Source organism: Macrotis lagotis, chromosome 7, assembly GCF_037893015.1.
Source record: "Macrotis lagotis isolate mMagLag1 chromosome 7, bilby.v1.9.chrom.fasta, whole genome shotgun sequence".
Classification (NCBI taxonomy): Eukaryota; Metazoa; Chordata; class Mammalia; order Peramelemorphia; family Peramelidae; genus Macrotis; species Macrotis lagotis.
The window spans coordinates 136,079,244-136,103,247 of record NC_133664.1 but is presented as its reverse complement, the minus strand read 5'-3'; the positions used below and the strand labels follow the sequence as shown (position 1 = coordinate 136,103,247).

The window sequence follows — 24,004 nt, the reverse complement described above, 5'->3', positions numbered from 1 at the left end:
TGTGCATACCCTTTGACCCAGCAATACCACTACTGGATCTATACTCTTAAGAGATGAAGAAAAAGGGTAAAAACACCACTTGTACAACAATATTCATAGCAGCCCTGTTTGTGGTGGCAAAGAATTAGAAATTCAGTGAATGTCCATCAATTGAGGAATGGCTTCACAAACTGTGGTATATGTATGCCATGGAACACTATTGTTCTATTAGAAATCAGGAGGGATGGGAATTCAGGGAAGCCTAGAGAGATTTGCATGAACTAATGCTGAGAGAGATGAGCAGAACCAGGAAAACATTGTACATCCTAACAGCAACATGGGGATGATGATCAACCTTGATGGAGTTGCTCATTTCATCAGTGGAACAATCAGGGACAATTTGGGGCTATCTGCGATGGGGAATACCATCTGTATTCACAGAAAGAAATGTGAAGTTTGAACAAAGACCAAAGACTATTACCTTCAATTTCAGGGGGGAGAAACTTATCTCATTATGTAATTTTACTATTTCTTATACTTTATTTTTTCCCTTAAAGATATGATTTCTCTCTCATCACATTCAGTTTAGATCAGTGTATATACCATGGAAACAATGTAAAGACTAACAGACTATCTTCAGTGGAGGGTGAGGGAAGGGAAGCAAGAATAGGGGAAAAATTGTAAAACTCAAAATAAAAAAATATATTTGCTTAGCATTTAAATTTTTGCTAATATTACTAGAAGGTATCCCCCCTTTCTAAAAATATTACAGCAAAACCAGAAATCCTTTGGAGAATATTCTACGGCAAAGCAATATTAATGAAGAACTGATAATGAATATACTTCTTTTAAAATTGAAATGAAATTTTTTTATTTTATTTTAAAAATAATGGTTTTTATTTTAACAGAATTTCGACAGATTTGAATTGGGTAAACTCAAGAACTTTATGATTGAAAATAATGCAGTGATCAAAAATAATGCTTTTAAAATGCATAATATTTCAACTATAAAGAGTTAAACTTGATTATTTTGTTCATTCTCATAGATTTAAAAAACTGTTGAAAACTACAAAAAAGAAATTAAGACTATATGAAAGAGGAGATGTTTACCAGGGAGTACTGAACCAAACACATTCTCAAATGGATAGACAAATTAATTGGTTAAAAAATAAGGTAATCCTTAACATTGGAAAATGCAAAATGTCTTTTGATTCCTTTTGAAATGGTCATAGATATATCTGTCATAGAACATCAGGCCCCATGAGAAGATAAAGCAACCCCATGCTGGGATGGTAACACTTTCTAAGACAGAGTTACACAGTTCTTGCTGTTCTCAGGAGTTCTCAGGGTAGACAAACTTGGTTAGTTTCTTCCTGAAATTTTGGTCTTCAGTGATTTTTCTATATAAATTTGTATATTAGAAATATTTTCTCTATTAGCATTATAGAATTCATTTCAGATAAAATGTATCTAAATAAATTTGTTAAAAGTGCTTCTCAAGAATTTGAAAGCATTGTCAGTTGAGTAAATAAACTTACTTTGCTCATGATGGGAAGTTGCAATTTTAGGTTTGATGTGAAGAAAAACTTTCTAACAATTACAGTGTTCCCAAAGGTTAATGAAGTGTTTCAAAAGAACAAATGTTGGAAAGCCTTTTAGGGTCAGTGTAGAACTTTTGAGTTCCTGCCAATACTCTGCTTCTGTAACTCTAAAGATGAAAAAAATATCCTCCCAGAAGAATGACTTGTAAGTAGAAACAATTTGAAGAGTAGTAGCAGTAGTGAGATTTTAAAATGTCAAAGAACAAATAAAGCAACACTTTGACTACAAGGTGATTACTGCTATAATTAAGAAACTTCATAATACAGAACAGAATTAAAAGTTATGAACTTTTTCTCTAAAAACGGGTCTTGAGTTGGTTTAAGAAAGGAAAAGACTGTAGTCCTTAGAAAAATTTTCATTTTATTCCACCAACAAATGGGTAAAACTCATTCCATTTGCAGTATGTCCTATACCTTGTTTTTATTTTAGGGAAGGCAAGATTTTCCCCCTCTGGTAGAAGAATAATAAGTAAAATAGATTGATTATTACATCTGAAAGTAATATTTCATGATATTAAACATCTGAAAATAAGAAAACATAAAGAGCACTCAGAAAAACTTAAAGTTCTTGTTGTAGTACTATTTTTTCTATTATGATAAGTGACTTCTTAAAAACATCATATCGGGGCAGCTAGGTGGCGCAGTGCATAAAGCACCGGCCCTAGAGTCAGGAGTACCTGGGTTCAAATCCGGTCTCAGACACTTAATAATTACCTAGTTGTGTGGCCTTGGGCAAGCCACTTAACCCCATTTGCCTTGCAAAACCCTAAAAAAAAAAAAATCATATCTTACTGTCATTCATTTTCCTAGTTGAGGTCTGTTGTCTGCAGTTCTCCTCACTATTTATCCAAAAGAATTGACTTCATAACCTTATTGAGTTTTTCCTCTGGCTCTCAGTGGTGTTACACTTTTTAAATTCATCCCCCTTTTTTCAGTTATAAGACTCAAAGAAAACAGAATTCCTGTTAAGATTGTTGGTTTATTTTGTTGAGGCAGAAGGGAAGCAGAAAGAGGGTCCTCACACAATAGAACTTTGGTAAATACGGCAAATGCCCTGGAGACTATCACCAGAGATTTGTAGATGAGAAAGACATTATTTTCTCTGATTCTGTAACTGAAAATCTCACTATGTGACATTCAAATTGGCATTAATTGATTTATTTTTTTCAGTAAAGTCTCAGCATAAAATCAGTGCTCCCATTAGAATGATAAAAAAAAGAATCTCATTTCTTTCTAAATTCCTTTTAATATCTACTGGTGCTTTAGGTCTAGTATAACTTAAGAAAAATTTGTTGATATCCATCTACTATGAATTTTATTGATATATCTTCTCACTGTACTAGGAAACTAGGCAGAAGACACTTAAAAAATTGGAGAAAATAGAAGACAGCCTGGGATTAATTAATACAGTATATTATATAAAGACTCCAAAACCTAGCAAAATAATTTCACGATTTCTCCTTTTAATCTTAACTTTGTAAATTTACCTAAATAATCATTTTAGGAAATGCATTTTAGCTGTATTATAAGTATAATGATACTTAGTATTATAGTTGAGTTTAAGTTATAGTAGTTTTAAGTTAAGTATTTAAGTTGAAAGACATTTTTTACTTGTGTAACTTGCTAACGATATTTTATATAAACAGACTGAAGACCTTACCCTACAGTTGGAAGCAGCATCTTCAAAATGTAAACAGATGGAATCAACAAATAAAAGCCTTCAAGAAGAGTTATTTTATATGAAAAACTTGCAAAAGAAATGTGACAAGCTGGAAAAGAATAAAAGACAATTGGAAGAAGAAGTAGTTAATCTTAAACGTCATTTAGAAATTACTAAACTAGAACACAGTCAAGTAGAACAATATAAACATGAAATTGAAGAACGTGCAAGGCAGGAGATTGTAGAAAAACTAAAAGAAGTCAACCTATTCTTACAGGTTACTTTGTCATTACTATGCTCTCAAATATTTCTATGTAAATGAAGATTTGAAATTTATTTCCTGTCTTCTAAATTCAGAATAATTTTTCCTACCTCTGCCTTTTTTATAGGTCTACATAAACTTGGTATCACTATAAAAAAGAAAATAATAGACTTTGAAATCATTAGTGAAAATAATCATATATGCTGTCAGTTGAATTTTTAAAAACTAATTGGTGTAATTAGAAAAAATTGAAGGCTGAGTTTCTTTTTAATTCAGCAAATATTTTAATTGTAATAAGATTATAGAGTTAAATTTTTTTTAGAATTATGCCTATTGTTTTCATAATCTAATATTAGCACTAGAATAAAAACTGGTGAGCTAACATCTAAGAAATCAGGTTTTTTTAAGTTCAAATTGAATTCAGCTGACCTTAATAATGAATACTTTCAACATCAGAATTTTTTTTTTAGAAATTCATAATTATTCTCTGAATCACTGACTGACATTAAAATGAAACCTACAGAATATGGTAAAAAGCATTTTATAGTTTTCATGGTAAAGTTGGGCATTTTTTTGGTTAACTTTGTTCTTTGTTTCCCATTTCTTTTAGACACAAGCAGCATCCCAAGAGAACTTAGAACAATTAAGAGAAAATAACAATGTTTCAATAAGAAACCAAATGGAGCATCGAATTAGAGATCTGGAATCTGAACTCTCCAAAATGAAAAACTCTCATCAAGACTCTACTAAGGCAGAACTGGAAAGATACAAACAGCTTTATTCTGAAGAATTAAAAATCAGAAAATCATTGTTAAGCAAACTAGACAGGTAAGCACAAATATAGGCACTAAGAAAATAATACTTAATCTTATCAGATTGCTTTTAAAAGGACTTCATTAGGAAATGGGGATTAACTGTAGAGATCGTACATTTCAATATACTTGTTAACCAAAATTTTTTTTAAATCTTAACTGGGTACAAAGGAACTTAGTGTGTTACATTGGAAAGATGGTATTCTGACTACAGAATCAGAGGACCAGGCTTCAAATCTTGCTTCTGATGCTTATCATTGCATAATCTTGGGCAAATCTCTTAAACTCCTGAGGCCTCAGTTTACTCATCTTTAAAATGAGGTTGTTTGATTAAGTGACTTTCAAAATCCCTTTCAGTTGTTAATCTATTAATCCTATAAAAATTACTCATTTTTATGCGTATTATTTATATGCTATATTATTTATTTTTGCTATCTACTACAGATTAATCCTTTCAGGATGAAGTTAGATATTTTAAATATTAGAATAACATTGGTATCATTTCACCAAATGACAATACCAAAAGGTATAAAATGTTTCTCAAAATGTATAACAGAATCATAGAAACATATTGACACATTTTTTAAAAATTTTCTAAAGGTGACAAAAAGGACTGCAGGATTCAGGACCTAAGTAACCTACAACAAGTCAAACCATGTCCCTCAATTCCATATATATGTATGTATATGTGAAAGCTCCTTGAGGAAATTATTGGAGGGGAAAAAAAAGAAAGGAAAGGAAATAATACATAAGGGTTTAAATTAGAATCTTGGGTAGCCAAAAGATACTAGCTGTTAAAGAAGAGTAGATGCATAAATCTCCCTTGCTATCTACCTTAGTGACAATGGTGAGTAGGTACTATGGGCTGGCTATACATTTGAGAACCTTTATTTAACCTCAACTTTTCCTCCTTAGAGACTACATCCCTGAGTAATTTGCCTGCTGCCTGGGTCCTGCAGGTCCTGCATTAATAAAAAACACCAACCATTTAAGAAAAATTCTAACCATTTACATACTTGAAATATTCACAGAACTAATGAGTGGCTTGCTGAGGTGACTGCTAAACTCCAGGATGAAAGACAAAAGAATGAAAAAATACAAACTTTAATCAACAGTTTTACTATAGGTCCAGTTCTAGAGCCACCTCATCTTGAGAATCTTAATACTGGCATATTCCTCAATAGGAGTCTTTTTCCAAGAGGAAATTTAGTGTATTCTACTGGAAACACAATGTCAGAAAACAGAATGGAGGCCTTCTTTGCAAAGGTTAGTCATTTAAAATTTTTTTTCTATATTTATATTAAAGATATAATGTAAAATATTCATCCTAGTAAAATTTCTTACTTAAATATTTTTGAATAGGTCATACTGATTTTTGCAATCTATTAAAATGAAGGTGATCCTTTTATCTAATGATAATTAAAATTATTAGAATAATAATTTTTAAAATACTTTTTATATCCGTGATTATCATATGTACCAGTCTGTTAACTTTCGTACCTGGTTTTGCACATTTTATGTAAATTTGACAAATGGCATTCATATAAGGATTCTTTAAACTGAATACTGTTTTCTCCCCAACCAATACTTAGAGACTTTCTCTCCTCTGATGTATTTTCCTTTACTAATTGCAACTTAACCCTTAAATAGTCTTTCTGTGATTCCTCTGTTTCTTTTCCAGAATTTCTTAAAACACATAAGACACACATATTTTAAAACAAACAAAAAATCCACACATTTATAAACACATTCTCTTTTTATGAGAGTATCCTTGAGAAATTTTTTGCAAAGCAATCTCATGTAATATGAATAATTATCTGCTACTTCAGTGTATTGATTTATATCATTTAAATGTTTCTTAACTTAGGTATATAATAGCCTTAAGAGACATGTTATAACCAGAACAACTTTCTCCCACACTATAAAATATGGCCATTTCTAAGGACCTCCTTCCATCAGCACAATAATTGTAATGTAGCCAACATTAAGTTCAGCAAATGTTTAGATTTTTTTTAGGTTCTTTTTTTGTTTTCAAGGCAAACGGGGTTAAGTGGCTTGCCCAAGGCCACACAGCTAGGTAATTATTAAGTGTCTGAGACCGGATTTGAACCCAGGTACTCCTGACTCCAGGGCCAGTGCTTTATCCACTACGCCACCTAGTTGCCCCAAAAATGTTTAGATTTTTTAAAAGACACTGATAATATGCCCTCAAAAATGTATTGAATGAATTGATCAGTCAGTCAGTTTTATGGAACTGTATCTTGTAAGCATCTTAGTGCTTTTGATATGATAAAGATGGATGAATATTAGTCAATAAATATCTTTCCTATAAAGCATTTAATTAAAACACTAATTTTAAAAACATTGTTTTGCAATTTTGAGGAAAGTATTCCATATGAAAGACTCCTTATCAACTCTCAGTTGACCCCTTCATTTTATCTGTCAGACACAGGCATTATATTCATTCTTTCCCTTTAAAAATTAGCCCACCTTCACTACTTTCCTTTCAATGAATCTTTTGGTTTAATATCTATAACTATGTTCTTACTTCTTCAATAGCTTGATCAGCAATCTCTTTCCCTTTTTTCTTCAACCATGAAAAGCTGTTTTTAAACATTGTTTAATGTTCTTATTGACTTGAACCACTTTTGTCTATTATTTGGTTTTTTTAAAAAAGCATCATACCATATTAAGGCATTTTATTTTTTATTTTTTTTTTACTCTTTTATTTTTTTTTACTCTCCAATGAAAGATTTTATTTATTTTGAGTTTTACAAATTCATCCCTATTCTTGCTTCCCTTCCCTCCACCTCCCACAGAAGGCAGTCTGTTAGTCTTTACATTGTTTCCATGGTATGCATTGGTCTAAGTTGAGAGTGATGAGAGAGAAATCATATCCTTAAGCAAGAAACATAAAGTATAAGAGATAGCAAAATTATATAATAAGATAACGGGTTTTTTCCTAAATTGAAAGTAATAGTCTTTGGTCTTTGTTCATACTCCACAATTCTTTCTCTGGATACAGATGGCAGATAGCCCCAAATTGTCCCTAATTGTTGCACTGATGGAATGAGCACATCCATCAAGGATAATCATCACCCCCATATTGCTGTTACAGCGTACAATGTTTTTCTGGTTCTGCTCATCTTGCTCAGCTTCAATTCATACAAATCCTTCCATGCTTCCCTGAATTCCCATCCCCCTGGTTTCTTATTTTTTGGGGGGAGGGGGTTTAATATGACTTTATTTATACATTACTGAGATATTCTTGTTTAAGAGTAAACATAATACCCCTCCCCCCAAAATATAGAACTTCATGAGAAATAAAGTAAATGAAAGAGAAAAAAATGTGTTTCAGTTTGTGTTCTGGTACTATCAGCTCTGTCTCAGGTGGATCACATTCTTTATCATAAGTCCATCACAGAAGTTACTTTCATATTTTTCCACAGTTGCTGTTGTTCATTGTAATTCTCTCCATCTATTCTTCCCTACTTCCCCATTCTTCCCCAAGCCCAAATACCACCCCAGAGACTCAGCAACTTCATGGCCCCATGGTCTCATACAGGCCACCCAATTCCAGCACCTTGCAAAAAGTAAAAAAAGAAAATGTGTTATATCTGACTATTCTCTCCTGTGATCTACCCTTTCCTCTATCACACACATCTCCCCCTTCCCCCCTTCTCTCCTTTTACTCTAGATGTCTATACCCTATTGAGTGTGTATGCTGTTTCCTCCCTGAGCCTTTTCTAATGAGAGTGAAGGTTCCCTCATTCCCCCCCACCTTACCCCCTTACATTTCATTGCAAAAGCTCATTGAAAAAAAGAAAATATATTTTATATGAAATATCTTAGCCTATTCCATATCTCCTTCCTCTTACTCCCATTACATTTCCCTTTTAGCCATTGACTCCATTTTTACATTCTTCAAATTCATTTCTCTCCTATGCTTCATCTATAAAAGCTCTTTCTACCTGCTCTATTAAATGAGAAAGTTCATGAGTATTAACAGTATCATTTTTCTATGCAGGAATATATGCAGTTCATCATCATTAAGTCCCTCATAATTTACCCTTCTCCACTCTCTATGCTTCACCTGAGTCCTGTACTTGAAGGTCAAACTTTTCTGTTCAGCTCTGGTTGTTTCAATAGTAACATTTTAAATTCCCGTTTCACTGAAAGTCCATCTTTTCCCCTGGAAGAGGATGTTCAGTTTTGTTGGGTAGTTGATTCTTGGTTGCATTCCAAGCTCTTTTGCCTTCCAGAATATTATATTCGAAGCCCTACGAGCCCTTAATGTAGTTGCTGCTAAATCCTGTGTGATCCTGACTGCAGCTCCACAATAATTGAATTGTGTCCTTCTGGCTGCTTGTAATATTTTTTCTTTGACTTGAAAGTTCTGGAACTTGGCTATAATATTCCTAGGGGTTGTTGTTTTGGGATCTCTTTCTCGGGGAGATCAGTGGATTCTCTCAATTTCTATTTTGCCTTCTGCTTCTAGGATATCAGGGCAATTTTCCTATAGGAATTCTTTAAATATAAGGTCAAAGCTCTTTTCCTGATCATGACTTTCAGGTACTCCAATAATTTTCATATTATCTTAACTGAATCTGTTTTCCATATCAGTTGTTTTTTTCAAAGAGTTGTTCCACATTTTTTTCTAATTTTTCATTCATTTGGTTTTGAAGTATTGTGTCTTATTTCTCGTAAATTCTTTAGCTCTATTAGCTCCTTTAACTCCATTCTACATCTGAAGGATTTGTTTTCCTCAGAGAGCTTTCTTATCTCCTTTTCCATTTAGGTGATACTGCTTTTTAAAGCATTCTTCTCCTCAGTAATTTTTTGAACTCTTTTATCCATTTGACCTAAGCTGGTTATTAACATGTTATTTTCTTCAGCTGCTGGCTTTGTTTTCATGTTTTCCCTGTATCTCTCATTTCTTTTCCCAATTTTTCTTCTAGCTCCCTTACTTGATTTTCAGAATCTCTTTTGAGCTCTGCATTAGCCTGAGCCCAACTTCTATTTTTCTTGGAGTCTTTAGACACAGAAGCTTGGACTTTCTTTTCATTGGATTGAATATTTTTATCCTCCTTGGGATCATAGACAAAATATTTATCAATGGTCATGTTCCTTGTTTTTCCTGTTTATCCATTTCCCCAGCCTATGTCTGGTTTTGGGGTGCTTCTGAGCTTTTGAGTTTTATTGGGATACCCCTGCAAGTACCTCCGTGTGTAAGGCTCTGACTGCTCTCTTGGTCTGTGAATGACCAGAAGTGTACCCTTCTGCCATGGGGTTGAGGGGGGTGTATCCCTGTTCTATGGGGGGGCCTAGACTGTGATCAGGATCTCAATGTGGTCCTGTTCCAGGGACAGAGGACAAACCTCAGAAGTCTTCCTCCACTCCCTTACCTTCAGTGAGCTGAGCACTCAGGGTGCAGCTGCCTTCTGGGCTTCCAGCTATGTTAATTGCTGCACCCAGAGCTTGGGCTTTGTGCTTGCTCTGGCAGAGGTCTCTCTGCTGATCTTCCAAGTTGTACTTGGTTCTTCCTGGGGTGCAGGTCAGGAAATTGCTTCTGCTGCCAGGAGCCAAGGCTCCCAGTGGCCCTGGGGCTGTTCCCAGGAGACTGAAGTTTCACTCTGGCGGGGACTGCCCTTCTAACCCTGTGGAACAAAGTTTTTCCACTATTTTCCAGGTTACCTTGGGCTGGAGAATTGCCTCACTGGATCTTTCTGTGGGTTCTGTCTCTCAAAAATTTAGTTAGAGTCATAATTTTTTTTTTTTAGGTTTTTGCAAGGCAAATGGGGTTAAGTGGCTTGCCCAAGGCCACACAGCTAGGTAATTTGTCTGAGAGTGGATTTGAACCCAGGTACTCCTGACTCCAAGGCCGGTGCTTTATCCACTATGCCACCTAGCCGCCCCTAGAGTCATAATTTTAAGAATTTTTAAATATTTTAGAGAGAGCACCTAGGAGAGGCTCTTCTCCTGCTGCCATCTTGGCTCCACTGCCCCCCCCCAAGTGATGCCCATATTAAGGCATTTTAAAAGAAAACTTAGTATGTTAAATCAGGTCTATGATGTTTGAGCAGATCACACTTCATTTTGTTATGTTTGTGTAAATCACCTATGTCTTTTCACTATCTAATATTTAAATATACCCTGAGCCCATGGCATCCATCTTACTGTAATCTTAAAAAAAGGTACATATTTAATTAAAATATATTGATTGATAACTGTATGTAAATACATCAGTGATAGTTATCTCAAAAGAAGATGAAACAGTATTTGCAATGTGGAATCTCAACCCTACTATTCATTGTTACCATTAAATGGAGTATTTCAAGAATCATTCTCCTTAAAAGTATATTGTGAACTCCTTGGAGTCAAAGATTTCTTTACATTGCATGGACTGTGATACATAATGTTTTCTCCATAGCAGGGGTCCAGTTGGAATTTTATAACTAAATTAGATAGTTGAATGGATAGAAGTGTTTTTGTATTCAAGTACTTGGAAGTATGCTGTCTACATCATTTCTTTAAAATGTATGTATGTATCCATCTTAGTATTTATTTTATTTCTAATCTGGCCTGTGATTTCTTCCAGATAGGGAGCTCTTACTTAGTTAGGAACTTCCTCTACCAAAAGAGATCAGCAACTGCTTTGAGATCTGTTATATTAGGGAATTGATCATGGAAAAGAGTATTTTGTGTGCCTTATCTAGAAATACCCAATAAATATTTGTCAGACCCTTCCCAATTCAGAGGCCCTGCTTATCCAATAAGCCACATTGGATTTTAAATCCAAATTGTCTTAATTTCAAAAAAGTTTGCTTTTTGAAAAATAACAGCCAAAATATAAACAGGCAGCAATTAATAAATAAAAAAGGATTTCAACTTAAAAATAAAAATTTAAAAAGTAGTTTTACAAGCAGGGGCCAGTTTGTATCTTTAATTTAAAATTTTGTTTTTTCCTGAAATTGAGAAAATTTTGATTTTAAAAAGCAATGTGACTTTTTGGATAGAGAGACCTTTAACAATCATTAAACTCTTTAGAAGCATAAGAGATTTGATGAAATGGACTTGCATATGTGCTTTCACTAATGTTGTAGCTCCTAATGAGAAAATCCATTCTTCTTCCTTCCCCATTTCTTAGGTGTTTCAGGTGCTGCGAGATTAAATGTTTTTGCATGGAGTTAATGAGGCAGCACTCGAATCTAGGGCTTCCTAATTCCAAAGCTGTCTATCCACTAAGTCATATTGCTACTGAGTTAATACTGAGTTAAAGAATTATTGAAAATTTCTAAGAAAAAAATTATGAAAGTATGGGAAAATCTTAGGACATCAAGACCCCATGATGGAGATGTTAACAGGGAAAACAGTTGATGGCAAAACCTGAAGATTAGTCATTTGTTAAATATTGAAGGGAATGGTAAAGGGCCATGAGGACATTTCTGTACGGAATTGGGTATTTTTAGTTTAAAGAATAAAAGACTTAAGCCAGACCTGACATTTATCATCAAACATGAGAAGGATTGCTAGATAATAAAGAGATCAGACTTGTTAGTATAGGACCTGGAGCAATGGAAATCTTTTTTGTATTTTTTGCAAGGCAACGGGGTTAAGTGGCTTGCCCAAGGCCACACAACTAGGTAATTATTAAGTGTCAGAGGCTGGATTTGAACTCAGGTACTCCTTACTCCAGGACCAGTGCTGTATCCACTGTGCCACCTAGCTGCCCGAGCAATGGAAATCTTAAGTAAATTTAGGTTTGATTTCATATAAAACTTTGTAATAATTTAAGCCATTCATAACTGGAGTTAGGATTTTTGGAACTGATGTGTTTCCCCTTGTTCAGGACTTCAGTCAAAGGCTTTATAACTATTCTGGGGGAGGAGAGAGTATTTTAATTTTTGATGTTTAGTCCTTTGTTTTGTCCAATTCTTCATGACTTCTTTTGAGTTTTTCTTGGTAAAGATGTTGGAGTCATTTGTTATTTTCTCCTCCAGCTTATTTTACAAATATGGAAATTGAGGCAAAATTGTTCCACATTACATATCTGATAAATGTCAGCTTTAAATTCAGGATGATAAACCTTCCTGATTGCAGACCCACATGCTGTCCACTGAGCCATGTAACTGTCCTATATCTTAATAGGAATTCCTTATAGATTACAAATTGGCCCCAAAGAGTATTGAGATGCTGTTCAACTCTGATATTCTGTCATTTTGGAATTTCATTTTTTTCCCCTAAACTCCAAAGGATTGCATAGTAGACATAAGAAGAAGATAGACTAAAAAGCTAGAAGTGACAGCAAAAGAGGAAATAGCATAAATGCCAATATATTTTAATTATTTTTATTCTTATTTTTTACTTTGAAATTTTCCCCCAGCTATATGCAAAAGTAAATTTCAACATTTACTTACAAAATCTTGAGTTCTGAATTCTGTTCCTACCCCCCCACCCCACTCCTCCCATGGAAGAAAGCAAGTTGGTGTAGTTTAAAACTGTATAGCCGTGAAAAACATTACTACAATTGTTATGTTGTAAAAGTAAGCATAACCCTCCGCTCACACAAAGAAAGTGGATACTCAAGAAAAATAAAATGGGGGGGGGGGAAGTATGCTTCATTCTGTATTCAGATAGCATCAGTTCTGTCTTTGGGTTGGCTAGAATTCTTTATCATAAGTCTGTCAGAGAAATTGCTCCAGCATGTTTTTCCCACAGTTGCTATTGCTAATCCCCCCTACCCCATTAATTCTATTCTCTCTCTCTCCTTTCACCTCATTAGTGTGTTGTATCTGAATCTCTCTCCCATGATCTTGTCTCTCTTCTATCACCTACACTCTCCCTCTCCTCCCCCATCCCCTTTCTTCCATCCCTTTCCTATTTTCCTCTAGGGTAAGATATATTTCTACATCCAATTGAGTATGTTGTTCCCTCTCTGAGCCTCTTCCAATGAAAGTAACTCCTCTCTCACCTTCACTCCTCTGCAGAAATTTTCTTGCCTCTTTTATGTGAAATAATTTATCCCATTCTATCTCTACTTTCCCTTTCTCCCAGAACATTCCTTTCTCTTCTCATTAACTCCTTCTTTTTAATACATTATACCTTCAAATTCAACTCCCTCCTGTGCCTTGTCTTATTATGTGCTCCTTCTAACTGTCCTTGAGAAAATTCATATGAGTTATCAGTATCACCTTCTCATGCAAGAATACAAGCAGTTCAACATCATTAAGTCCCTCATGATTTGTTCTCCCCATCCACCATCTCTATGCTTCACTTGAGACCTGTACTTGAGGATCAGATTTTATTATTCAGCTCAGGATGTTTCATCAGGAAACATTGAAAGTGCCCTGTTTTGCTGAATGACCTTTTTCCTTGAAGAATATTATTAGTTTTGCTTGGTAGTTGATTCTTGGTTGTAATCCAAACTCTTTTGCCTTCTAGAATATCATATTCTGAGCCCTGGGAGCCCTTAGTATAGAAACTGCTAAATCTTGTCTGTCCTGATTATAGGTCTATGATATTTAAACTGTTTCTTTCTGCTCCTTGTAATAGTTTATCTTTGACTTGAGAGTTCTGAAATCTGACTCTAATATTCCTGTCAGTTTTCACTTTTGCATCTCTTTCAATAGCAATTCCCTCAATTTCTATTTTACCCTCTGCTTCTAGGAAATCTTAACCAGGACCAGGCAATTTTGATGACTGCCACTTTATAGTATAGTTTTAGATCTGGTAGAACTAGGCCACCTTCTTTACAGTTTTTGTTTCATCAATTCCCTTGATATGCTTGATCTTTTGTTGCTCCAGATGAATTTTGTTACTATTTTTTTCTAGCTCAGTAAAATAGTTATTTGGTAGTTTGGTAGTTTGATTGGTATAGCACTGAATAATTTAATTTGGATAGAATTGTCATTTTTATTTTATTATCAACCTAACCATGTGCAATTGACATTTTTCCAATTATTTAGATCTGACTTTATTTGAGTTCGAAATGCTTTATAATTGTGTCCATACAGTTTCTGGATTTGTCTTGAGAGGCAGATTCCCAAATATTTAATGTTGTCTATAATTGGTCTTTAATTGGAATTTCTTTTTCTATCTCTTGTTCTTGGACTTTGTTGTTTATGTGTAGAAATGCTGACAATTTATGTGAGTTTATTTTATATCCTGCTACTTTGCTGAATTTGTTAATTTTTTCATGGAATTATTTAGATGATTTTCTTGGGTTCTCTATGTATACCCTCATATCATCTAGAAAGAAAGAAAGCTTTGTTTCTTCCTTGCCAAATCTGATTCCTTCAATTTCTTTTTCTTCTCTTATTGCTAAAGCTAATGTTTCCAATACTAAATTGAATAGCAGTGGTGATAAGGGGCATCCTTGTTTCACCCCGATCTTATTGGAAATGCTCCCAGTGTATTCCCAATACATATAATATTTGTTGATGTTTTAGATAGGTGCTACTTAATATTTTAAGAAAAACTACATTTATTTCTATACTTTCTAGTGCTTTTAATAGCCATGAATGTTGTACTTTATCAAAGGCTTTATCAGTATCTATTGAGATAATCATATGATTTCTGTGTTGGTTTTGTTATTGATATATTCAGTTATGTTAAGTATTTTGCTAATATTGAACCATCCCTGCCCACTTGGTATAAAATCCTAGTTGATCATGGTATATTATGCTAGTAATAACTTGCTGTAATCTGTTGAAATTTTATTTAAGTTTTCTGCATCAGTGTTCAGTAGGGAGATTGATCAATAATTTTCTTTGTTTAGTTCTTCTTGGTTTAGGTATCAGCACCACATTGGTGTCATAAAGGAAATTTGACAGAACTCCTCCAATTTTTTAAATAGTTTATGTAGAATAGGAATTAATTGTTCCTTAATTGTTGGTAGAATTTATGTGAAAGGGCAGCTAGGTGGCACAGTAGATAGAGCACTGGTCCTGGAGTTAGGAGGACCTGAGTTCAAATCCAGTATCAGACATTTAATAATTACCTAGCTGTGTGACCTTGGGCAAGTCACTTAACCCCATTGTCTTGCAAAAAAAAGGGGGGGATGCCACCAAGACCCACCTCCCAACCACAGCACCAGTACAAGGAGCCTTTGGGATCCAACAGTTCCCGAGGCAGCATTTATCTGCCAAGAATAGAAGTACACAAGCTTTTAGGACCCAAAGGGGAAACTTTGGAGAAGGACCAAGATAGAGGCAACTAATCCTACACTGGTGGTTGCTGCTGAAGATGAAAATAGTTGGGGTTCCTCGGTCTACTCCTTAGAGATGACCCCCAAAAACAACCCACCAATTGATAGATGAACGAATCACCCCTGAAGTTGGAGGGTCAGACAAAAAGGATACATTTGCCTTGTCCCTATCAATTAATGGATCACCTCAAGCAGAACCACCTCCTTTTGAATCTACAAGCAAAGAGGCCTTCTTTAATAGAGTGGAAACATTTACTTCCTTGAAATGGGCAGGTAAGCCCCATGAACTGTCTCTTCTTCTGGTCTGTGCAGAGTATGGTTGGGTCACAGTTCAGAGTGATATGCTTAAATGTTCAAGCTTCCAGGATTTCCGGTGTACCAGTCTTCAGCCTGAGTTTGATGTCGACAGATATAATGAACGATGTGCTGGACTGAAGCAAGCTTTGTGTACTGCTCATGAGAAGTTCTGTTTCTAGCCAGACAGCCTCTTCCCAGATCATTTTGGAATTTTACTGTTGGATAAGCATGTTGCCCTTCTTAATGAATTCTTAGATCGTTTTCAAAGCCTCTATCACCTGGACCTGCAACTGCCTTCCCTGAAACCTGATGACTTGAAAAATGTATGCCTGACTGAGGACAAGATCAACCTTCTTTTACACCTGATTGAAGATATACTTGAGCACAGAACTGATAGGGAGAAAGTGCCAGCCAAATTGGCCTCCAACCTCCAAGTCCACGTTACTGCCTGTATACTGGCAATCTGTGATTGGTCGTATGGTTCTTCCCTGGAGCCTGTGTTCACTCTGTATGAGAAAGGTGGGCTTTTGCGGTTTTCAGCAGATTGAGTCAGCCTTGGCTGATCTGGATGATCATTTGGCTTGATGAGCATCCCTAACCCTTTTACTGATGGGCAACCAGAGCACTTTCCATTGGCTTTAGTGTCTCTGTGGAGAATGATTACACTTCAGCCAGGATGTCACATTTTCCTGAGGCTCTGAACAACCTGAAGAGTCCAAGTTTCATCATATCCTGAAGAAGGAGCTGGAACTGCTCCAGTCCTATTGATTGACTTGAGCCAGAGGCTGCCAGCCCCAGCACCAGAAGCCACCCAGTGACCCAAAGTCTGGGGCAGGGAGATAGTACTCTAGCTATCTAGCCTTCTTTGAAGAGCCAAGCAGGTACCACTTTGTTCTTCTAGCAGTTCAGACACATCTGCCAGAAGCATTTTTGACACTTGTTTCCCAGCACCGAGACTGGTGCCCCTGGGTCAGTAGCACACAGATGGCAGTAGCCAGAGAGAATAATGAGAATGAGGTAGATGTCTGCACACTAGCAGAACCAGGTTGTAAGACTGTGCTACACTTCCTGTTGACCCACAGTCTAAATTGCCAAATGATACAGACTCAACAAGTCTCTCTGAGAAATCAAGGAAAGTATTCTGAATATTCCTGCAATGGGAGTCTATGTTTATCTTGAAAACATTCCTTCCCCTTCCTAGAGAGAAGCAGAAAGAAATATGTCCCCTGGACGAGAAAACCTGAACCCTTTTTGGGTCAGTGATACTAACAGTGATTTTTGCAAGCTGGTTTTATCATAAGTGAAACCAACCTGTTGTAAAAAGGAATAACTGTCACCCACCTCCATCTGTTTGAACAGACCTCTATCCACATGGCTGGAGATGAGTAGAATATGGCATTCTTACAGGGGTTCTAGTTTGGTTCAAAGAGTATTGCTATCATAAGACTGATCAGAACAAGATTATGAAGAAATATTTGGGGAAATAAAGAATTTCATTATGGTTTAAAAAAAAAAGAGTTCACCTGTAAATGCATCTGGACCTGGAGACTTTCTTAGGGAGTTTATTGATGGAATTCTTCGATTTCTTTTTCTGAAATGGGGTTATTTAAGTATTTCATTTCCTTTTTTTTGTGAATGCGCGGAGTTTGTACTTTTGTAAATATTCTACCATTTCACTCAGATTATTAAATTTATTGACATACAGATTGACAACATAGCTCCAAATTATCTCTTTAATTTCCTCCTCATTGGTGGTTAGTTCATTTTTTACACTGGAAATTTGGTTACTCTATTTTTTAAAAAAATAAGATTAACCAAATGTTTATCTGAGCCTTTGGGGTCCAACAGTTCCCAAAGTAGCATTTATCCACCAAGAATGGAAGTACCCTGGCAGCCTGAACATTTAAATAAGATTAACCAAAAGTTTTTTTTCATAAAACCTACTCTTTAGTTTTATTATTGGATCGAGGGTTTTCTTGCTTTCAATTTTATTAATCTCTCCCTTGATTTTCAGAATTTATGACTTGATATTTAATTGAGGATCTTTAATTTGTTCTTTTTTCTAACTTTTTTTAGTTGCATACCCAATTCATTGATCTCCTCTTCCTCTATTTTTTTTAATATAAACATTTAGAGATATAAAATATCACCTAAAAACTGCCTTGGCATCCCATAAATTTTGGGATAATGTCTCCTTATCATTTTCTTGGATGTAATTATTTGTTATTTCTGCGATTTATTGTTTGATCCATTTGTTCTTTAAAATTAAGTTATTTAGTTTCCAATTCATTTTTGGTTTATCTTTCCACAGTCATTTATTATATGTTATTTTTATTGCATCCTGACCTGGAAAATATGCATTAATTAGTTCTGCCTTTCTACATTTGAGTATAAGTTTTTTTAATGCTCTAGTACATGGTCAGTTTTGTTATAAGTGACATGTACAACAGAGAAAAAGGTATATTCCTTTTTATACCCATTAAGTTTTCTCCAGAGGTCTTTCATATCTTAAGTTTTCTAAGATTTTACTTACTTATTAACTTACTTATTGTTTAGCCTGTGGTTAGATTTATCTAGTTCTGAAAGTGGGAGATTGAGTCCCCATTATTAAATTTTGTGTCTATGTCTCCTTGTAATTCACTCAGCTTTTTCTTTAGGAATTTGGATGCTATATAATGTAGGTGCATACATGTTTAATAATGATATACTTTCATTCCCTATGGTGCCTTTTAAAAAGATGTAATTTCCTTCCTTGTCCATTTTAATGAGATTAATTTTTGCTTTTGTTTTATCTGAGATCAGGATCACTGCCTCTGATTTTGTTACTTCAGCTGAAGCATATTTTGTTCCAGCCATTTTTACCTTTACCCTGTATAACTCTGCTTCAAATGGAACAGTATATTGTAGGATTCTAGTTTTTAATCCATTCTGCTATCTGCTTCCTTTTTATGTGCTAGTTCATTCCATTCTCATTTACAGTTAAGATTACTAATTCTGTATTTCCCTCCATGCTATCTTTTCCCATTTATCTTTTTCTCTTCTTTTCTCTTATTCATCCTCACCAAAGTTTTACTTCTTTTCTCCCTTAACTTTTCTTTGAAATTATAACCAGTTTATTTTCACTTATCCTTTACCTTCCCTTTATCTTTCCTTTTTATTCCCTTCCCCTGCCCCCTCACCTCCCTGTAATAGGATTGATTTTTAAATCCAAGTAGGAATGTATCTTATTCCCTCTTTGTGCCAAATCTATAGAATGGAATTTTTTCAGTGTTGATATCCTCCTGGCTTTCTGTCTACTAGAATAGTTCACTGTTCCTCTTCATCTGGTATTATTTATCAATAGAAATACTATGAATTAAAGTGCCATCAATCCAAGATAGATTAATTGCTTGATAAGCTCAAGATACTGTCAATCAAAGAATGATCAAGTTGATTGCTAGATCAATAAATTTTGATACATAGGATTGCCTCATAGTTACTAAGTACCCTCCCCTATTCTGTCTCATTAGAAAACACTTCTCAGGAGTCATGAATCACATCAAATTATAATAATTTTATCCCTTAATCCCTTTTCAGTTACCCTCCAAGGACTCATAGTCCTTTTGAGTCAAAGCATCATACAAAGCCAAATCATTTCATGAATCATTTGTATCTCTCCCCACACCTAGCATTCTCTCCCATACTACCGCTTTATAGTCCCCCCAGACATTGTACTTAAACCCTTGTTAACTGAAGTATGGATACCCTTCTAAGTAGGTTCCCACCCTCTGCCCCTAAAGTCACTTCTGATTAAATTAACTATAGATTCTCTAGGTACTCTAATTACTGGGAGACTTGGAAGGTCTCTTTTAAGAACTTTACATTTGATTGTAAGGAATGGGAGACACTGACTCTGGACCACCTAGCAAAGGATGTCCTTATCAGAGAAAATGTTAACCTTTATGGTTAAGACAGGATTAAATTAGGTCAAATGAAATTGAGATACATAAGTATAAACACCCCAACTTTTCATCTGGGCTTTTTGTCTCAAACATAATAATGTTAACTTGTCAAGGGAAAGACAAGAACCAACTATCCCAAGAGAAATACAGTTCTGAAGAGTTCCAGATGTTTTATCTTCCCTCATAGGGTTGTATAAAATTTAATGTTCTTGAGTAACATTTTTGTTTGTTTTTTTCCCATCTCATTTCCCTGTTTATGTATCTCTTGAGTCTTAGAATGAATTCTCTGTTTAGTTCTGGTCTTTTTAATCAGGAAATTTTGGAAGTCTTCTTTTGCTGCGTATCTATCTCTTCTCCTGACAGTATTTACTGAATTTTGAAGGGTAGTAAATTCTTGGTTGTAATTCAAGGTCCTTTGTCCTCCAATATATGGTATTTCAGGTCTTCAGGTCCTCAGTGTTGAAACTGATAAGTCCTGTTTAAGTCTGATTGTTTTTCTTTTGTATTTAAATTGCTTCATTTTTTGCTGCTTGTAATATTTTCTCCTTTATTTGAGAATTCTGGAATTTGGCTATGATAGCCTTTGTAGTTTTTATCCTGGAGTCTCTTTCTAGAGGAGTTCTGTATATTCTTTCAATCGCTATTTTGTCTTCTTGCTCAAACAGAATTGGACAGTTTTCCCTGAAAATATCCTGAAAGATGTTTTCCAGGTTCTTATTTTTATCTAGAATTTCTGGTAGCACAATAATTCATGAATTATCTCTCCTGGATCTATTTTCCAGGTCATTTGTTTTTTCTTAAAAGGTACTTTATGGGGGGGGCGGCTAGGTGGAGTAGTAGATAAAGCACCGGCCCTGGAGTTAGGAGTACCTGGGTTCAAATCCAGTCTCCGAAACTTAATAATTACCTAGCTGTGTGGCCTTGGGCAAGCCACTTAACCCCGTTTGCCTTGCAAAAACCTGAAAAAAAAAGGTACTTCATGTTTTCTTCAATTTTTCAGCTTTTTTACTTTGTTTGATGGAATCTTGTATTCTCTTAGATTTATTGGTATCTATTTGTTCAATTCTAATTTTTAGCATTTTATTTTCTTCAGTTAACTTTTGTGTTTTCTTTTCTAGTTGCTCAGTTTTTCTCTTTGTTGAGTTGGATTCCTTTTCCAGTTGGTTATTTTTACTTTTAAAGGATTGGATTTCTTTGGTCAATTTTTCATAATTTTCCTGCATGACTCATTTCTTTTTTCTATTGTCCTTCTTTCTCTCTTCTTTCGTTTTTAAGTTCTATTTTAAGTTCTTCTGTGAGCTTTTTGATTCATAGAGTCTTTTGAGATAATTTTTCATTGTCTTCTTCTGAAGTGGCATTGTTAACATCTTTATCTGAATAGTAACTTTCTATAATGAGCTCTTTTAGCTTTTTTACTCATCTTTATTGTTTAAACTCTGCTCCTGGGGTGTAGGGAATATAGACAGAAGCTTTTTATGCTGGGGCTGGTGTCTGATCCTTGGCTTGTTGTTAACCAAGATTTTGATTATGCAGTCCTTGCCTTTGCAGAGGTTTGTTTCCTCTTTTATGTCCAGATTCTGCCTAGATAGTGGTTTGTTCTCAACCCAGTCTAGTCTTTTGCTCCATTGTTCCCAAGGTTCAGACTTTGTTTGGGGTTGGAATTCTTCCTGCTAGCTTGCTGTACAGCTGCCAAGATCTATCTTGTCAAACTTCCTGGACCTGAACCTGGACTGCACTGTGGCTAAGAGCCTTCTATTGACTTTCTTGCTCTCCTATCTCACTGGGCTTTACTTCCCCTTTTCCCCCAAAGAGACAGACCTTCTGAAAATCCTCCATGATGTCTACTTTTCAAGATGTCTTTGGATCTTGTCTTTTTTTTTTTTTTGTGGTGGTATTTGTCACTTTAATGTCTATGTAGAGACTTCATTTAATATTGTATAGGGAAAAGTTCCAGGAACATATTAGCTTCATGGCACCATTTGACTTTGCCCCATAAGTCTTTGAAGTAATTATTTCTTTATACTTTTTCTTTCTTGACAAATCATAGTAGTAAACAGAATTTCTCTTAGCTTTGTTACTAAAATCTACATAAGCACAAAGTGTAGATTTAGAAAATCAAATGAAATCAAATTTTTTCTGGATTAAGAAATATTTCAATTACAGTCACATATAGAAACTACTTTCTACCCATCTTTAGAATTTTTGTATTGTATTTAATTACTTCCGGGCAAATTGTTTTCTGCTTTGCTCACCATAAGTTGATGTTCATCTTATGGTTAGACTGTCTGTAGCTTAATTTAGTATTAATATTTGAAATTGATTGTCTTAAAGTATGAAATATGACATTGATTTAATTTCTTAAGGAAAAAATGTTATATTGGCAAAATTGGAAATAAAAATGGTGAAATTTTTTTAAAGAAATATATTCAAAACCTGTGACACAACTACAATGCTAACAAAATTCAAGTTTCTTTGTATATAATTAATTGGATAAAGCTCTTGATTCTATTAATAATAGCATTTTATTAGGTCAAAATATTTTCTATTTAATGACTCATTGTTAAAATTGACTATTGTCTAAATTTATCAGTAAATTTCTTTTGAGTTTCTGTACATTTTTACAAGATTTTTGGAGTTCTTTATATTATCTCAAGTTCTTTATTCCTCATTTACTTCATTGTTCTGAATATTATTTTAATGTTATTTCAGATGCTGAAAGAGTTGGAAAAAAGCATAACTAAGGAACTTAATGAAGGTATGTCCAAATTGTTCATAGATAAAATGTCATAATTTTATGCTATAACTGATTTTTTTAATATGTTGGCAAAATGTCTGCAAATGTTGGTCATTATTACCCTTAATATATATATATATATATATATATATATATATATATATATATATATATATATATATATGTTGATTTTAGAACAATTCATCAAATTGTTCCTATAATAGTTCAATTTTGTCTCTGCAGAAGTCAATATATAAGCTACAATTATAATTATGTCCATAGTGGTCTTTTTGCTTAAGCCCATGTTGTTTTGTAGTTTCTAATTAATTATGTTTATTATTGCCTTTGGACTCAAAATGAAGTTAACCATGCCAATTATTTTATTTATCGTTTTGAGGAAAATGTGAACCACACTTTCATTTAACTGCAACTTCTTTATAGTTTTTGGTTAAATTTATAACAAAACAATCCAGATGAATATTACTTTGTTCTTTCAGTACTATTGGTCACTGGACAAAATTGTAAATTAAGGTTTGGATAGTTAAACTGATATTTGTAGATGGTTTGTGAATTGTGGAATTCTTTCTGATTTAAGCTTCAAAACAACCTTTGTATTATGTGTGACTTCCAGGAAAACTTGAGGTCAAATCTTCCTATGTTGCAAACTGCCCGTAATACCATGGGCATTTTATAGATTGTATGGGCAAGTCACTTTATTTCAAAGTGATCAAGAAATTCCAAGATTATGTTGGACCAGTGATCATTTTTATATTTCTTACACCCAGAATTCTTTAACATGAGGAATCATGAGTCCTTGGAGAAAAAAAATTTTTATGCATAGAAATATACATAAACATGTATGTATGTGTGTATGTGTATATATATATATATATATATATATATGTAATGTAAATTTTTTTCTTTTTTTTCCCCCCTCAGCTAATGCTGAACTTGAATCTAGATCTTGCAGGGCTTCTCCACTGGGATCCACTGATGAGTCCTCAAGCATGCCAAATCTGAAACAGGATCCAGTTTCCAGAGCAACTCAGGAATACTTAGAGATTTTAAAGAAAAAGTACATGATTTAAAGGAAGAAATAATGTACCTTTATGAAATGAGCTGTGTTTACATAATATTTAATGGTGTTCCATTAAATATATAAATGTGAAAAAACATATGAGAATTAGCAAATGTTTTGTGTCATTTGTTTTAATATGTACTATATATGTATGTGTATATATATATATATATATATAAATATATTTGTACAGTTATTTGTAGTTTTATGTCTTAATGGTTGGTTCTTTTCCTTCATTATTGAAGAAGACGAAAATGACATCACCATGTTTGAGACAAATTACAGTGTGGCTGATCAGATTAATACAAATTTGGAGTGTTCTACCACAACTTGGACACAAATAGTCTATGTGAACACTTGGGATGGGTATTCTAAACTTACATATGGAATGTTTCTTTTGAGCTTCAATTCTACCTTCTTCATAGAGGGCAGCA

General features: G+C 34.3%; 1 protein-coding gene and 2 pseudogenes across 11 annotated transcripts in view; all 3 read left to right on the top strand.

Annotated features, from left to right (window-relative positions):
- The window catches only part of ANKRD26 (ankyrin repeat domain containing 26), a 147,715-nt gene extending 124,016 nt beyond the window's left edge, over nt 1–23,699 (top strand). For 6 of the 11 annotated variants that reach the window (XM_074193829.1, XM_074193830.1, XM_074193833.1 and 3 more), the window contains 6 exons: nt 1,026–1,152; nt 3,227–3,517; nt 4,113–4,330; nt 5,346–5,580; nt 22,468–22,513; nt 23,432–23,698. In XM_074193829.1, the coding sequence (XP_074049930.1) occupies nt 1,026–1,152; nt 3,227–3,517; nt 4,113–4,330; nt 5,346–5,580; nt 22,468–22,513; nt 23,432–23,580 (1,066 nt within the window). In that variant the 3' untranslated portion in view covers nt 23,581–23,698. Of the gene's footprint in view, nt 1–1,025; nt 1,153–3,226; nt 3,518–4,112; nt 4,331–5,345; nt 5,581–22,467; nt 22,514–23,431 lie in introns of those variants that run through there. The other 5 variants (XM_074193828.1, XM_074193827.1, XM_074193831.1 and 2 more) reach the window with 4 other exon arrangements.
- Nucleotides 11,748–17,063, top strand: LOC141493559 (zinc finger C3HC-type protein 1 pseudogene; annotated as a pseudogene).
- Nucleotides 16,402–17,061, top strand: LOC141493016 (zinc finger C3HC-type protein 1 pseudogene; annotated as a pseudogene).
- Nucleotides 23,700–24,004: the final 305 nt, after the last annotated feature.